Source organism: Amblyomma maculatum, chromosome 6 (assembly GCF_055883805.1).
Source record: "Amblyomma maculatum isolate TAMU_Amacu chromosome 6, ASM5588380v1, whole genome shotgun sequence".
NCBI lineage: Eukaryota > Metazoa > Arthropoda > Arachnida > Ixodida > Ixodidae > Amblyomma > Amblyomma maculatum.
The window spans coordinates 132,719,459-132,737,407 of NC_139349.1; the positions used below are offsets into that span (position 1 = coordinate 132,719,459).

The following is a 17,949-nucleotide window of genomic DNA, read 5'->3' on the forward strand; positions in this document are numbered from 1 at the left end:
TACTACAAACATTCTCAAAGAAAGGTGCGGATCATTCACGGATAAAGATAACAGCGCATTTTGCAGCCCCACAAGTAGTAGAAAATCTCACAAGCACAGCACATCATGTTTCGGAGCTATGCCGCCAGGTCGGCGCTGTGCTCCATGTGAAGTCACACGAACGTCGGCAGAGCTCACCTGAAAAACATCCCTTTGTGTTCCTCGCTTTCGAGTTGAGCACCGCGTTGATGCTTTTCAAGCTGCAAGGCGAGAAGCGGTTGTTGTTCCTCTTGTCTCCCGACGTGGCGTGCGCAAACATTATGTAGTTGCCGTTCTCCCCACCAGGGGTGCACATGCTGTCGTCCTTCGGGTCGTGCTGCGAAGAGGCGAGAACCACACAGCAGGCAATTTATCTCCCATTGAATTATCTCTTCAGCGCAAGGACAGCTCCTCTTTGCGCTTTTATGATTTTAGAAGCTTACCACCCGGAAGTGATCATAATAAGGCACTTTTACTGTTATGCAGATGATATCCTCTTTCCTTTGAGAACATATTCACTACATCTCCCGACTCCACTTGTATCTTATTCCTTTGAAAGTATTTCCTTCTCCAGCCTGATTTGATACCAAAGAAGCATAATCCTGGAGTGCTCTTTGCTTGTACGGAAAGTTTTTTTTTTTTTTTCAGTTTTCTAAGCTTGTCTTAAATTTATACCAAATTTTTAACCATCGTGAAATCCTGGCCATCCCTACAAAGCAAATAATGCCGAGGAAATCTGCCAATATAGTCCACCCGAAATTCTCGCTCTCTTGCTTTGCCAACATATTTATGAGATAATTTTGCTATCTTTAGGACACCTTGAAATTCCTCCTAATGTCAAGTACGGCGTTGAGGCAGAGCGTCTTCACTTTCTACTGCTTCCATTATTTTGCTTTATTTTCAAAAACATTTTATGCCGCGGAGATGTCATAAGGCTATATTGGACAGGTGAGTGACACGGAATATAGAGCATCAAGCGACATGTCGCTTTTAATCATGCGTAAAAGCCTGGCCAGCTTTATAAGTTATAAACTCCCGAATGCGGGGACTCGCGGCATTCGGTACAAAAAAAAAAAACAGCAACAAAAAGTAGTCCAACGGAAATCATTAAACGCTGACGTATATTCCCAACGCTAATGATCTCTGCTCGAAGCTTTCAGCTGCCCGGGTGAAAGCCTACTCCTGTAAACACCAGCCGGGACTCCAATGTCACTTCCTAAATCGATCAAGCGATCTAAGTTTAGGTCACGCGGCCGCCAAAGTGCATGCCTTAGTTTCACGTTGATGATAGACACATGAAGGCGTAAGAATACTTAGTCGGTCAGATCGCGCATCTCAAAAGAGCATCATCGGCAAAACATCCATCACTCCCTTACACTAAGAGTAAACGCATATTCGACACGCAATGTGTTAGAAAAACAAAATCGTTTCGGAGCCTTTGCGGATCCCTCGACCCTACCAGATGCTTCATGGAACAGCGAAGCCACCAGGTGGAGTTTAATGGCACGACACGCTCGGAACACATGTACGGAACACCTCCTCGAACATGCGACTAATGGCGATGGTTAGCAGCCCTGCAGTGGCTAGCTGCGATATCTGTGTCATTTACAGCAACAGTACATGTCTTCCTTTTTTATTTATCTTTTCGTCTCGTTCTTCCTCTTTTTCCCTCTTTCTCTCCTGCGAGAACAGTGTCACGCGGTTCCCATTAGGAGATGCAGATTTACGGTTTAATAGGTACCGGAAAAGGCAGCGGCCTTGAGGCCCAAATGATGGTTTGCACCATTACTCGATGCGCAGTTTCCCAGCGACCTGTGAGTTGGGAGTTCGTAAGCATGTGACGCACGTACCGCACGGGACGCATAAGTAGGCACTGATTCTGACGTTTGTCTGCATCTCTTGCCGGTCGCTTTTTGTGTGTCTTTTGCTTCTCTATTCACACAGAGCGAACGTGTTCGCCAGCTTTCCTCTATACATGTTCACCCATTTCTTAATACGAACCCTTCACAGAACCTTGTTAATAATATTGCCGCTGACGGCCATGTTGGCGGGGCTGGTGACTAAGACGTTGACCGTGATGTCAACATTGAAGAAGGAGAAAAGTTTATTAATCTCTATCCCTAATTCCCGTCAAAGAAAATCGTTCGACAGCATCCGACTAGGTACCCCCCCCCTTTTTTTTTTCTTTTTTTTTTCGCGCCAAATTTACCACGATTCTAGACTTTTGGGCTCATTCCCTGCTTATTTTCCCTTCAAACGTCGACACTGTTTATAATCCGCTTCCTGTTTACTGTTCAAGATATCGCGCGTTTATAATAAAATTGAGTGCATGAATTATGGAAAGCATGACGTATTAAACTAAATTAGTAATCTGCGTACTTATTCTAGTAAACTCGCTAAGGGTACTTGAGACGCCTCTAAACATGAATGGTTTGGAGTCAAAAAACGCGCGCCATACCCACGTGCGGTTAAATGAAGCACTTGCTTCATTCGATGCTTTTTCTTTTTTCAGGAAAAAAAAATTTGTCACTACACTCAATCATCCTTGTTTGTGAATATATTTCAGTTCCATTATCGTCTGCGCCGAGGTCCAGCAAAATATTTACGTTAATATAAGCACAGTGTGCAATACGGTTACAATTTTATAAGAAGCTCCACAGCTGCATTTTCTTACTCCTTTTTTGCGGGTTCGAGGGCACGTAGATGCTGCTCGAAGCAGCACCGATGGTCTCGAAGCAGATTATAAATTGCCATGCGCTAGATGGATCAGAAACTTTGAACATTTTATTCATTTCTTTTGATAGGCTATTTGTGAGCCTGAACGATGGCTCCCCCGTGCATTCTCAAAAGTGTGGCACCCGTGCAGTTTATAAACCCGAGCCAGTCAATGAAGATGTGAACATACGAAAAACAAAAAAAAGAAAAACCTCACCAGAGAAATGTTTTGGGAATATAGAGGCGCCCTTTGAAAACAAAAAACAACGAAGGCACAGAGAGTATGGCGGCTACATTATACCGACGCTTCTTTTCTTCTTTTGCCCGTTTCTAAACCCCGCAAAAAGTTTGCGGTCAAACCTCAGCCAATATACAGCAAAAGCCAAAAAAGCGGAGACACAAGATAGCAAGCAAGCACAAAATACCAGTCACAAAAAACAAAACTAACATTTTGTATTCCGGTTCACTTTGCAAAAAGAAACAGAAGATTGTTCATAAAATTTTTGCGGGAAGAGATATGCATGAAGCTTCTAGTCCATATAATGCTTCTTCATGTTTTGTACTCTATAAACAAAAATTTACAGCATGGCTGAACAAATATTTGGAAGTCTAAACTGTATCGCTGTACCCCTTTCTTCGGTTTACATATAGGGCCTCCAAGCTTGCATTGCATAGCATGCGTAGTTAAAGTCCCAGCCTGCACATGGTCCCACGTTATGTGCTATATATATATTATACACACTGAATAATAATCTGAATATTAATGGTGAATAGAGGGGCTTGTTATGATACACTAAGACGACAGTAAGAACCCGACTGTCGGAAAGTACAGAACATTTTTTTTTTATTTTTGCTATCGACCTTAATTAGTATACTGCAATCAATTTATGGAGAAAAATAATTAAATAATAAGTACAAGGAAAAACAACGCGCCGATGGTGGAAACCGAACCCACGACCCCCGAATATCGCGTCCGGTGCTCTTACCAACTGAGCTACATCGACGACTGTTCTTTGAAATTGATGTCACAGGCATTAGTTCTTTAGAACGAGTTATTTAATGCTATCGCTTTAATACACACCTTTAGTCATAAGCTAGAACAGGCCTAAAAGATAGCGTCACACAGGTGTTGTACACACCAGTCGATATCGAAGGTAAACTGCGGTGCGCAGGCACATTTTAGCAGCGGATCTTAGAGGGTATAAGCTACACCATAATTCGCTACAATAAAAAGCGGATATGCAGTTCTTTTCCGTGAAAACGACACAATTGAGAGCGACCGGCGGGAAATTTTTAAGAGAAAATTTCTCGGCAATAAATGTGTTTTTCAACCAAGAAAGAGCCATAAAAGGGATGTCTTATTAAGAAAACAAAAACCGGGATGGAATATTTTTCGATATCCCTTCCACGCGCGATGTCATCACACAGCACACGAGCGTTTTGTTTGTAATGCGAAAGCATTATTAGGCTACGTTGGCGAGGCCAAACATGTGGACGCAAAAACTGAAGCCACGACTGTGTATGCGAATCTTGATGCGCGTAGTAGTGTGACTTACCCTTACGGCCCGGTTCACGTGTTCGCAGGGAAAGCCGTGACATATACCGCGCCTTTATTTCCTGTAAGCAATTGCTAATGCTATGTAAGAATAAATGATAATTAGCGGTGATAGTAAAGAATAATAATACAAAATAATAATAATGATGATAATAAAATATGATAGTGGTAAATAAAAAATACAACAAAATAAAAGCAAAAACAAGGCATAACAAACAGACATAAATAAAAAACAAAAATACAGAAATAAAAAGGAAAATAGTCTAAATAAGCAGCAAACGCACTGAGAGTAAAAAAGTAATGATTGAAAAACGTCTCAGCAGCGCTAATTTTATCGCATCCTACCAACTGAGTTTCTGCAGTGCCGTCTATTTCTTTCTGCCCCGCCGGGGGAGGTGCAGTAGTTAGGGCGCTCAACTGCTGGGCCCTTGGATGCGGGATCGAATCCCGGCAGCGGCGGCTGCTTTACGATGGCGGCGAAAAACTAGACGATCGTGTGCTGTGCGATGTCAGTGCACGTTAAAGAACCCCAGGTGGTCGAACTTTCCGGAGCACTCCACTACGGCGTCTCTCATAGTCTGAGTCGCTTTGGCACGCTATACTTCCATAAAGCAAACCATCTCTTCCTTTCCCTTTTTTTGCTTCTGTGAAATGCGACCGTCGCTGTCCGGATTTTTGTCTGCAACCTTGGGCTGAGCAGGAGGGAGCTAGCTATAACAATTCCCCCATCACAGCTGATGCTTCATTATTTCTGCGAGGTTGTCAGCAATTCCAGCGCTCAAATATCATACTCATTTGCACGCACACATAAATAATTTACGATTAAAAAGTGGCACATGCTTGTGAAAGTGTACTGGGCGGTATTTGTCAGGAGTGCCTTGTACTCAACATGAGCGCCACTTTTTTATGTACTCGCAGGTTGTCTTGAAAGCAATTCCAAGCTAAAATCTGCTTCTCTAACTTCTTGTTTCCACATATTAACCGGCAAAAAGAAAGACGCCCTAAATAAAGTTACCATGGAAAAGACGCGGAATCAGTTAGTTGAAAAACATCGAAGATAATATTTTTACGATGTGTAGCCGAGATGTCGGAAGACGAAGAGGATGTTTTGGACGCTGGGTTCGAACGATGACTACACTGAAGGTGAAGCCGTTGTGGTTGTGTGTTCTGGTGTTCCGGAGCTGCTCCTGACGTTGAAATCAGACTCTTACCGCTCGGGAACGCCCCATAACAATGTATCCCTAGAGGAAAGAATTACACGCATGGCGGAATAAAACGTTACAGCGAGTCAATATAGATGATTTAGGCCTTCATTCGAAATTAAAGATTTTCGCTGTAACGATGCGCGACTAACTCTGGCGTAAAGTTCAGCATTTAGGTATTTGGAATTTGTTCCAGATTTAAATCACGTTCTTTACAGCTTTACTCGATGCTGACCATTACTAGCCTCTGTATTATGCAGTATGCTTGAAGCGTAGCAAATTTCTACGTCATTCGCAATATATATATATATATATATATATATATATATATATATATATATATATATATATATATATATATATATATATATATGGAAAGTCATTGACTTTGTTCTATGATATTGAAATGTTTTTTTAAGGATTTTGTTAATATTTGGGATATTGTCTGCGAAGGTTAGAATGAGATTACAGTGTTGTGGTGTTGGCTGTGATTCCGCAAGGGTGTGATGACGATTACTTATTTCAGCCTTTTTTATGGCATCTTCGATGATAGAGGGCGGGTAGTGTTGTTTCTCTAGTGTTACTCGCATGCGATTAGCATTTTCTTGAAAATCTATGGATTTTCCAAAATATTCTCGACTGCTCCTCAGGTAACATACAGAAGACCAAAGAATTTACAAAACCACGTTGTCCACTCAACTGTCAATAAACCGAGACCTTTGGGTTGCACGTCATGCGGAAAAAGCCGATGTCAAATCTGTAAACACATGCAATCCACAGCACTAGCTAAAAGCACCCACTCAAATTTCAAACATTTTATACGAGAAGATTTAAATTGCGATTCTAGCAATGTTGTTTACATGCTCGAGTGTGGTGACTGTGGTATGCAGTACATTGGCCAAACAGATAATTTCTTCCGATTGAGATTTAATAACCACCGCTCGCACGCTCAAACCCTTCCCAACCTTCCCCTTTCGAAGCACCTTCGCAAGGAGGGACATGAGTTCGATAATCTTAAAGTCACAATATTACAGAGTGGCTTCAAAAACACTCGTGAGCGCGAACAACGAGAATCATATTTCATTTTTAAATTTAATACTCTACAACAGGGCTTAAACGAAAACCACGGGGTCCTGTCCTCTCTTCCGATGTCACGAACACAGGAAATGTGCACACCTGGCCAAGTCGTCTGAGGTCATCACCTTTTTTGAATACCAAAGTGTTGGTGTGTTCTGGTCTTGTCAGAGCCACTTACCTCCTACCGCCCTCCCCCCTTTCTGTTTTCTTTCGCTTGCTTCCGACACTTTTTTTTTTCTAAGCTAACACCTTTCCTTATCCACCTCCATCCCCCCCCTTTTTTCTTTTTTTATTTTATTTATTTATTTATTTATTTATTCATTTATATATTTTTTTTCCCTACTCCCACTCTTCGGCCGTCGTGGCCAGGAAGAGTGAAAATAGCCCGCATTCTTTCGCAGCAGACTATGCATCCAGGCACCTGTGTCAGCGCAGTTCCACAGGCCTGTCCAGCACCTGTGATGCACCTGCGATGGCACACCTGGACATCATCCTTCCCTACTGTATCTGTCTCTTTCCTCTGTCTCCCACGTTTTGTTTTCCTACCCAGGTGTGGTCTAAGTCCAAATGCTTAAAAAGCCGCAACACTATCCAAGAAGATTCACTCTTGAGAAAGATCGGTCTCCGATCGAAACGTCGAGTCTAATAAAATGTTTCTTTAAATGAAGCGTACCCTTCGCTCTATTATATATATATATATATATATATATATATATATATATATATATATATATATATATATATATATATATATATATATATATATATATATATATATATATATATATATATATATATATATATATATTGTAACGTAACGTTACACAGAAGGCGCTCTGGTACTCGGACACCGAAGGACACCAACAGCCAGTCAGGGCAGCACGAAAGCGGAGCACTGTTTCGCTTCGTCGTCTTCTCCGAATCGCCGGTTCAAATCTTCGTCGTCTATGAATGGCATGTGTCATTGCCCCCCTTCTTGGCAGCATCGCCTCGATGCTGCAAATGCTGCTTGATGCGATGAGCTGACAGATGTTATGCTAGGTTGGTGTGGGATACCACAACACAAAACGGGGCACCATCAGTCTCAAGAATAGTCAGCGGGGCGATCGTGGTAGGGTTTCATCCGGACGACGTGTACAACATCAGTGAACTTGCGTCGTCTGCGGCTTGAGGGATCTTGGGTCGCAGATTCAACTTCGTAAGTAACGTCGCTGAGGCGGCGGAGGACACGATATGGGCCGAAGTACCGGCGCAGCAATTTTTCAGACAGCCCACGATGACGAACGGGCGTCCAAATCCAGACATAGTCTCCAGGCTCGTAGGCAGCGAAGCGCCGTCCCTTGTTGTAACGGTCAGCGTCTAGTTGCTGTTGTAGGTATATGCGCTGCCTTGCCAGCTGCCGTGCTTCTTCCGCACGCTGGGTAAAATTAGCGATGTCCAGGTCAAGCTCATCTTCGTCGTCGGTGTATACGGGCAGCATTGTATCCAGTGGAGTGATCACTCGACGGCCGAAGACAAGCTCGAAGGGTGTGAGCCGCGTCGTCTCCTGAAGTGCCGTATTATATGCGAACGTGGCATATGGGAGGATTTGATCCCAGGTCTTATGCTCTATATCCACGTACATAGACAGCATGTCAGCCAGAGTTCTGTTTAGCCTTTCCACCAAGCCATTAGTTTGTGGGTGGTATGCCGTGGCCCGTCTATGGCTAGTGTGTGTAAGGTTCAGTACAGCCTTAGTCAGGCGGGCCGTAAAAGCTGCCCCGCGATCGGTAATGATAACAGCCGGAGCGCCATGACGCAACACGATGTCGTGGACAAAAAACTCTGCGACTTCGGTGGCAGTTCCATTTGTGAGCGACGCGGTCTCAGCATATCGGGTCAAGTAGTCTGTCGCGACAACAATCCAACGCTTTCCATTACTTGACTTCGGGAAAGGACCAAGAAGATCCATCCCAACTTGTTGAAAAGGAGTTTTCGGTGGAGCGATCGGCTGAAGAAATCCAGCTGGTTTCACGGGTGGAGTCTTTCGGCGTTGACAATCACGGCAGGTTTTTACGTAAGATCGCACTGAAGGTAATAATTTCGGCCAATAGTATTTCTCCCGAATTCTTGCAAGCGTACGACTAACTCCCAAGTGGCCGGAGGACTTTGAAAGATCCAAAGAGACATTTCTACTCGTAGTGCCTACGCACCTACGGCCCGACATCTTAAGCGCTTGTCACGACTAACTCCCAAGTGGCCGGAGGACGGTTCGTCGTGACAAGCGCTTAAGATGTCGGGCCGTAGGTGCGTAGGCACTACGAGTAGAAATGTCTCTTTGGATCTTTCAAAATTGCGCTTGTAGAGAACTCCACTTCGTAAAGCGTATGACTGCAAACCACGACGAAAAACAAGCGGTACTCTACCACCGTGTCCTTCCAGATACTCGATAAGCGGCGCCAGCTCCGGGTCCTTGCGTTGAAGGTCAGCCATATGTGATTGGGTAATGGCCCCAACAAAGGGAAAATCGTCGGCGTTTTCCACTGCAGTGGAGTCCAATGGCGCGCGTGACAAACAATCCGCATCTTGGTGTTTATGTCCCGACTTATACACAACAGTGACGTCATACTCTTGAAGACGGAGGCTCCAACGAGCTAAGCGTCCAGACGGGTCTTTAAGGCTTGCCAGCCAGCACAAGGAATGATGGTCGCTGACAATACGGAAGGGTCGTCCATACAAATATGGTCGAAACTTGCTGATGGCCCAGATTACCGCAAGGCACTCCTTCTCCGTTGTGGAATAGTTCGCCTCTGATCGTGAGAGTGTTCGGCTCGCGTAGGCGATAACCCGTTCTATTCCGCCTTGCCACTGAATGAGTATCGCGCCGAGGCCAACGTTGCTGGCATCAGTATGTACGTCGGTTGCGGCGTCTTCATCGAAATGGGCGAGTATTGGGGGTCTGTGTAGGCGGCTTCTAAGCTCCTGGAAGGCTTGTTCTTGATCGTCTCCCCACAGGAAGGGTATGTCTTCTCTGGTTAGTGCTGTCAGTGGTTCAGCTATCTTAGAAAAATCTTGGACGAAGCGTCGGTAGTATGAACAAAGACCTAGAAATCGTCGAAGTGCCTTTTTGTCGGTGGGGCGTGGAAAATTTGACACTGCGGTAGTCTTTTCGGGATCAGGGAAAATGCCCTGTGCACTGACAACATGGCCGAGAAAGCGTAGTTCCTTGAAAGCAAAGTGGCATTTCTCAGGCTTGATCGTTAGTTGCGCGCCTTTGAGTGCTTGAAGCACGATGCGCAACCGGTCCAAGTGTTGCTCGAAAGTAGGCGAGAAAATAACGACATCATCTAAGTACACCAAGCACGACTGCCACTTCAGACCTGATAAAACCGTGTCCATCATACGTTGGAACGTGGCCGGTGCAGAGCAAAGACCAAACGGAAGCACCTTAAACTCGTATAGGCCGTCGGGCGTCACAAATGCAGTCTTCTCTCGGTCTCTCTGATCCACCTCAATTTGCCAGTATCCGCTTTTGAGGTCTAATGAGGAGAAGTACCTGGCGTCGCGTAGTCGGTCGAGGGCATCATCAATCCTGGGCCGCGGATAGACGTCCTTTTTAGTCACGTTATTTAACTTTCGGTAATCGACACAGAATCTCAAGGTGCCATCTTTCTTTTTGACAAGGACCACTGGCGATGCCCATGGGCTCGTCGAAGGCTGGATCACGTCGTCCGCAAGCATTTCATCCACTTGCATTTTAATGGCGTCACGTTCTTTAGGAGAAACCCGGTACGGGCGCTGGCATACCGGTAACGTGGTCTCATCGGTGATGATTCGGTGCTTGGCGACAGGAGTACGACCAACCTTAGAGCCTGTGGCGAAGCAGTCTGCGAAATCGCTCAGAAGAGCCGAAAGAAGATTCCACTGATCGGGCCTCAAGTCGGGATTAATTTTAACGGTCTGCAGAGCATGACAAGGTGCGGCCTCCTCTTTAGGGTTCGCTCCGGTGGTGCATAAATGAGGCAAGGCAGTAACATCGTGAAGGACGGCAACAGCCGTGTCCTTGGCGAGATGCCGCATCTCCTTAGCAAAATTTGTCAGGAGGACAGTAGCACAACTGTTCTGGAGTTGTACGAGTCCTCGAGCAACGGCTAATTCCTTCTCGAGTAGTAGCGGAAGGTGCCCATCCGCGATGCCCTCGTAATCGTGGAATAAGTCATGCTTTACAAGAACCAACACACTAGAACGTGCCGGAACCCTCACGTCATCGTCGACTATACGCAAAACGTTCAGACCCGGATCTTCGTTTTCAATGCGCGCCACGGCTCGTTTCGTCGAAAAGGAAACACGCGCTTCTTTCAGGTCAATGACAGCACCGTTGGTCTGCAGGAAGTCTAGACCGAGGATCAAGTCTTTCGAACACTCAGGAAGCACGATAAATTCTCCGACATACACAAAACCACGGATGCCGATCCGCGCTGTGCACTTGCCTGCAGGTTCGATCAAGTGGCTTCCCGCCGTGCGAATTTTCGGGCCGGACCAATGTGTCAAAACTTTCTTCAATTCTCGGGCGAGAACACGGCTCATTACTGAATAATCGGCACCAGTGTCGAGTAACGCGGTGACATCCACTCCATCAATCGTTACACATAAATCGGAGGTAGTATGCCGGATGCTGTCGCTACCTGACACAAGCGAAATCTCGTCGGGTCGGCCTGACGATGACGGAGGATCTTCACATTTCCCGACATCAGCGACCCTGCCTCCGAAGGCCGCTGGTATTAGTTTTCCCGGCTAGGGCTGGGAGAGGAGCGGCGTCGGGAAGAGTGGGGACTTGTCGAGCGGTAGCTCGTCGGGGACGTAGACCGACGCTCTTGGTAACCGGACGTTACGGGATACTGTCGCGCTGCAAGGTCGCTTGCAATCTCAGTAGGCCGTTCGTCATTCCGAGGGTGGAGTTCCTCCGAGGCGAAACCCCGCATGTTGACGCGGCGGTACGGGCACGCCCGGTAAAGGTGACTGGCTTCCCCGCAATGATAGCACAGGGGGCGACGGTCCTGGGGCCGCCATACTTGACGGGGTCGCTGGTAGATTGGCGGAGGGGAGTAGTGAGGCCCCATGCGGCTCCATGCGAGTCCCTCCATGCGAGGACCCTGCGGCTCCATTGCTGGAGCTGCGGCGTTGATACTATGATCCGCCGGGGGAGCCCTACGTAAGACGGACGCGTAGGTGGGCCTCGCGTCGATCGTCTGGTGGGCAACGCGCTGCTGGTGAACGTCAGCAACATGCTGAGCTGCCATACGCACCTCGTCCCGGACGACTTCAGCCAGTGAAGGAAAAGCTGTTGTGTTGCAAGGCATCCGGAGCGCTTGCAGTTCCTCCCGCACGACAGAACGGATGAGATTTCGTAGTGCGTCCATGTCGCTGCCGATATGCACAGGAGGTGCGTCGGACCCAATGGTGTTCACGTCTCGGTTGTACTGACGGGCTCGGTGTTGCAGCGTTGTCTCCATGGTCGCTGCCTCGCTGAGAAACTCCGCCACAGTGCGCGGTGGACTGCGCACCAGTCCGGCGAAAAGTTCTTGTTTAACGCCCCGCATCAGGTGACGCAGTTTCTTATCTTCAGGCATTTGTGGGTCTGCACGCTTGAAAAGGCGTGTCATGTCCTCAAAGAACATACGCACGCTCTCGTTCGGGCGCTGATTGCGCGAGTGTAGTGCAGCTTCTGCTCGCTCCCGGCGGTCGGCGCTAGGAAAGGTGGCTTTGAAATCACGACAGAAGGCTGCCCAGGATGGGAAGGCAGCCTCATGGTTTTCAAACCATGTCCGTGCAGACTCTTCAAGGGTGAAGTACACGTTGTGGAGCTTGCGCTCATCAGTCCACCCGTTGTAACGAGCAACTCGCTCGTAGTTCTCAAGCCAGTCCTCGGCGTCCTCGAACACGTCGCCATGAAAGGAGGGGGGTGTTCGCGGCTGATGACACAGGATGTGGGTGGGAAGCCTGCTCTCAGATGTCATTGCAGCAGGTTCGACGGCCGTCTGAGGATGCGTCGTCCTGGTAGCAGCCGGAAGGGGTCCGAATTCAGGGGGCTCTCCACGTAGGCGGCGGCCGAGGCGTTGATGTACGGGGGTAAGCTCCGTATTGGCAGGTTGATTCTGCAGGACTGGATCAATACCCAGCAATTCATCCACCAGATTTGTAACGTAACGTTACACAGAAGGCGCTCTGGTACTCGGACACCGAAGGACACCAACAGCCAGTCAGGGCAGCACGAAAGCGGAGCACTGTTTCGCTTCGTCGTCTTCTCCGAATCGCCGGTTCAAATCTTCGTCGTCTATGAATGGCATGTGTCAATATTATTTCTGTGTGTGTGTGTGTGTGTGTGTGTGTGTGTGTGTGTGTGTGTGTGTGTGTGTGTGTGTGTGTGTGTGTGTGTGTGTGTGTGTGTGTGTGTGTGTGTGTGTGTGTGTGTGTGTGTGTGTGTGTGTGTGTGTGTGTGTGTGTGTGTGTGTGTGTGTGTGTGTGTGTGTGTGTGTGTGTGTGTGTGTGTGTGTGTGTGTGTGTGTGTGTGTGTGTGTGTGTGTGTGTGTGTGTGTGTGTGTGTGTGTGTGTGTGTGTGTGTGTGTGTGTGTGTGTGTGTGTGTGTGTGTGTGTGTGTGTGTGTGTGTGTGTGTGTGTGTGTGTGTGTGTGTGTGTGTGTGTGTGTGTGTGTGTGTGTGTGTGTGTGTGTGTGTGTGTGTGTGTGTGTGTGTGTGTGTGTGTGTGTGTGTGTGTGTGTGTGTGTGTGTGTGTGTGTGTGTGTGTGTGTGTGTGTGTGTGTGTGTGTGTGTGTGTGTGTGTGTGTGTGTGTGTGTGTGTGTGTGTGTGTGTGTGTGTGTGTGTGTGTGTGTGTGTGTGTGTGTGTGTGTGTGTGTGTGTGTGTGTGTGTGTGTGTGTGTGTGTGTGTGTGTGTGTGTGTGTGTGTGTGTGTGTGTGTGTGTGTGTGTGTGTGTGTGTGTGTGTGTGTGTGTGTGTGTGTGTGTGTGTGTGTGTGTGTGTGTGTGTGTGTGTGTGTGTGTGTGTGTGTGTGTGTGTGTGTGTGTGTGTGTGTGTGTGTGTGTGTGTGTGTGTGTGTGTGTGTGTGTGTGTGTGTGTGTGTGTGTGTGTGTGTGTGTGTGTGTGTGTGTGTGTGTGTGTGTGTGTGTGTGTGTGTGTGTGTGTGTGTGTGTGTGTGTGTGTGTGTGTGTGTGTGTGTGTGTGTGTGTGTGTGTGTGTGTGTGTGTGTGTGTGTGTGTGTGTGTGTGTGTGTGTGTGTGTGTGTGTGTGTGTGTGTGTGTGTGTGTGTGTGTGTGTGTGTGTGTGTGTGTGTGTGTGTGTGTGTGTGTGTGTGTGTGTGTGTGTGTGTGTGTGTGTGTGTGTGTGTGTGTGTGTGTGTAAACGTTACACTAAAGAGCTAAGATGATTAAAATTTATATCGATTGAAGTGCTATTCAAGTACGTGTTACGAGAAGTTTACTGTGCCGTTTGAAAAAGTGCCTGCTTATTGATTATGCATGCTTAGAGACTTGGATATGTCATTCTCCACTTGAGTGCTTTATCGCGCTATGCGAGACAGCCTTGCTGTTTCCAAAGTAGACATCACACTTAATTTTGGAAACATTTTATTTTCCTTTAGCATGAGATGGATCAAATTTTTCTGCCTTTGACGTTTACGATGCAACTATTAGCTTTATGTTTTGCTTTGTTCGGAAGAGGTAGATTATCAAGATAATTCGCTCGGGCTTTCCTTATGCGCCTTTGAAATTGTCAAAGCCACAAAAGGGGTGAGGAGGTACTGCTCCAGTATCACTGAGACTAACAGCTTGGCGGAAGTCGTAAACCAGCCCACTACACGCCTTTCATATGGCAAGCTTTCTAGCCTTTTTTTTACTTAATGTTCGAATTTCGACTATGAAACCTGATTCTTTGAACAGCTACGAGCACGAAGAGGCCACCTTCTTTCATGCTTCTGCATTTCTTGTACTCACCACGTCATAACGAGGGCAGCACACGTAAATGCATTTTACAGTACATTTGTTTCTTTTAAAGTGAACGTTTTCGGAGTTAGCCAACCCACCTATCCCATGCATGCGCCGTAGCAGAATGACGACACATTGATTCCGTAATCGTATTCTAACCAATGAGAATTTGTTTCTGATACTGCTTAAGTCACTTTTCTTTTATTTATACCTTCTCCCACTGGGATGCCGCTTGGTGCTGTGGGTCAACAAATAAATAAATAAAAATCACTCACGCGCCAAGGGGATATGTGGCTATGAGTGAGCGCTCTTACGTGTCCATGCATGCGTGCACGTCTGTTAGCGCGTGCCTCTGATTGCTCTTATTATTAGTATAATATTAATAGAAACAATGGTTTATAGAGAACTAAATCTTCCACGTATCTTTCGAACAACATCCACTATCGAAGATTCAATAACAATTCGTTTCTGTAGCGCAACTCCAGAGATAAGTGTTAGCTAGCGCTTCCCTGCAAGTTAGAACAAATTAGGACAAATAGAGCATGACGTAGAGTGGAAGCTGTTCTCACCGGTGAGCCGAAGTTGTGTCCAATCTCGTGCGCCAGCGTCACGTGGGACACAATCGGGGGCACGTGCTTCCCGTAGTTGAGCAGCGTCACGATGCCTGTGTTCAGGCTCTTGAGGCTGCCCCGGTAGTGCTGCGCACAAAAGGGACACGCGTCCAAGCAGTACAGGTCACTCCAAGAAGTCAAGCTAGGCGGACGATTTCAGGCCTACGTCACATAGAAGCGTTGACGTGCCCCCAATGCAAGCAGTGAGCCCAGTAAGTATACCACATTTGTAAGAATATTTGAGCCCACGGTGTTTGATTCTGAACCGTGTAGCGGGACACGTCTAGTACTTAGCTGTGGGAGTCTGCACATTGAAGCGCAGGGGTTTAGAATGAAGAGGGGGGGAGGGAGGGGGGACACGAGATTTTACCTGCAGGAATCGAGCTCAATACGGTTTCTCTGATTGCTTCAATGGTATTTGTCTTTCTCTTGCGACTGTATTGTAGCAGCCTTGCCGAATTGTTTTGGGGTACATTGAAAATTGTTGAACAGAGATCGAACAGTTTTGTTAAGTATTTAGCAATGTGTAGATCTAAGTGCTACTTAAAGAAAACCGCTGCCTGTATGTTAAGGTCCTCACACCGTGGCCCAGATGCAAGCTCATTGGGCACTTTACTACAGGTAAAGGGTGCTTTAACATGCAGTTCCCAATAAGAAGCGTATAGACTGTGCCGTCAAGTTCAGATGCGTCGAAAAAAGTGCGCTATTATCCCCGGCAACCTAGGAGTACTTTTATTTATTTATTTCCAAATACTGCAGACAGCAGCGCTGCCCAAGCAGGAGAGGGGTTACATGTTCTGCAATAACAGTTCAGCAAACATATTTTCATTGGTGCATTCAACAATAAATTGAGGCAAACAGTTCCACTGATGTGTTGTGAGGGGAAAGTATGAATTCTGGTAAAGTTTGGTCCTGGCAAAATATGGGCTTACTACTTTGGAGTGGTTCAGTCTACTAGATCTATGGGGTGCAGCAAAAATATAGACATCACGTGACAAACCAGACTTGTTGTTATACAGCATGTGAAAGAATTTCAGCCTAGAAACCTGACGGCGTACTTTAAGGGGTTCAAGCTTAAGCTGACTCAGCATGTTTGGGTCGTCTGAATGTAATATCATAGAGCGGTTAGAATTACACCGCATGATCGAACTCCAAGAGTGGGAGGAAAAAAGACAGATTCATTTCAAAACATATCCTAAATTGCAGAGTCTTTCGCTCCTCTCATGCGACCGAACGCCATTAGGCCAGGCATTAAACTCGTAAACAAAATAGAAAGAGGTAGGCTGCCATGTTCAGCTCGCTCCGCCTGCTTGTTGCTTTCAGAACATTTGTTCCCGAGTATTGTTGTTCATCGTACGTTGTGTAACTTCGCCGTGCTTAGATTCGCAAAACAAATGGTAAATTGCAAATGATGGTTAGTATCATGGCTATCTAATATCAGCCTACTGACTCAAATGTTTTCAAGACTACGTCCGCACTGAAAGTATGAAGTGTGTCTTTTAGAGGTTGAGGAGAAAATGCACTCGTCATAATCCTCATCATCTAATCATTACTGAGATGCTTTTTTTTTTACTTCAGTTTTTCCAGGATAGACTGAAAGGAAAAGTAATTATTCATAATGAAACTACTCTAGTCAATGGGAATTTCCCCTGTGGCTCGAGCTTGACACCTTGTATAAAATGAAATTTCCGTATACTGAGGACAGCCATGTAAAACTTCATGAAGCGGCATGGATGCAGTGCAGGGTGTCCTCGAGGTGGCAAAATGTCGTAGTAGCCTAGTGCTGACTGTTCCCCTCTAAACCTATCCCCATTCAGGAAGCTATAACGGAGTGCCTAAGAGCCCACTATTTCCATTTTGCTTGCAAGGAGGGGCCGCCCAGGTAGGAGGTAGCTTTTAGACTATGTTTTGGTGCTTCGCACAAATTAGGGCCGTTCGACTGCCGCTGCGTTAATATCTTGATAGTTCGTGATCGCTCATGATCATGATAAAAAGGTTACAAACTATTAACGCGATTAATGTGGCGATGTCAGCTTTAGCATTTGCTTGCTGCTCGCCTCTATTGCATACAGATTCAGCCACTAGTCGTCGTCCCAACTGCGCATTTGATTTTGCTTTCGAGATATATTTGCGTGCGCTATTTGGCGGTTTCTGGGACTATCTGGTCGGGCGTTGGGCACTGTCTTTTAGAGGTTAGTTCGACGAAGGTGGAGATACACCATCCGGGCTCGAAGGGTGCCCAGAGATTGGCCCGAAAGGTGGATGATTCACACGGTAACGCCAACGCTTATTGCCACAATAGTTGTTGTGATGCTAACATATAAAAAAGGTTCTTTCCCGTAGAACCGCGTTTGATCGTTGTACATGTCTTAAGAAAATGCCGAGTAAAATAATGGTAGTTCGAGAGCAGAAGTGATCTCCAGCTGTATATTAGAAAATCGTCATTTCGCGTTTACTATAATGTAGTGTACAATAGAGCACAAGGGGAATAAATACTAGGTATTGCAGAAAGCCCGTCACTAACATTTAATGATGGTCATATGAAGAGGCTTCTTCGGCAGAATTGTACCATTTTTGCGTGCATCAAAAAGCAGGGGAATAATTCAATTTAGTAGGATGGTAACTAATTTCTGATAATTAGGGCTTAACTATTACAATTTGGTGTCCAGTCGAGATAAAGGATTTGTCGCCGGTCGTTATTAATAACCATAGTAGCTTTTAGAAATTCGAAAACGCGATTACCCTCGGCTCTGTGGCTCAACCAATATTGGCCACTTCCCGTCAAAAGACGCACG

At 46.3% G+C, this 17,949-nt stretch overlaps 1 protein-coding gene across 3 annotated transcripts in view; it reads right to left on the reverse strand.

Moving 5' to 3' along the window:
* The window catches only part of LOC146186782 (disintegrin and metalloproteinase domain-containing protein 10-like), a 208,318-nt gene that overhangs the window by 33,735 nt on the left and 156,634 nt on the right, over window positions 1-17,949 (reverse strand). For all 3 annotated transcript variants that reach the window (XM_084605735.1, XM_084605733.1, XM_084605734.1), the window contains exons 7-8: window positions 15,113-15,241; window positions 178-355 (exon numbers count right to left, since the gene is read on the reverse strand). In XM_084605735.1, coding sequence (XP_084461861.1) covers window positions 178-355; window positions 15,113-15,241 — 307 coding nt within the window. The remainder of the gene's footprint in view (window positions 1-177; window positions 356-15,112; window positions 15,242-17,949) is intronic.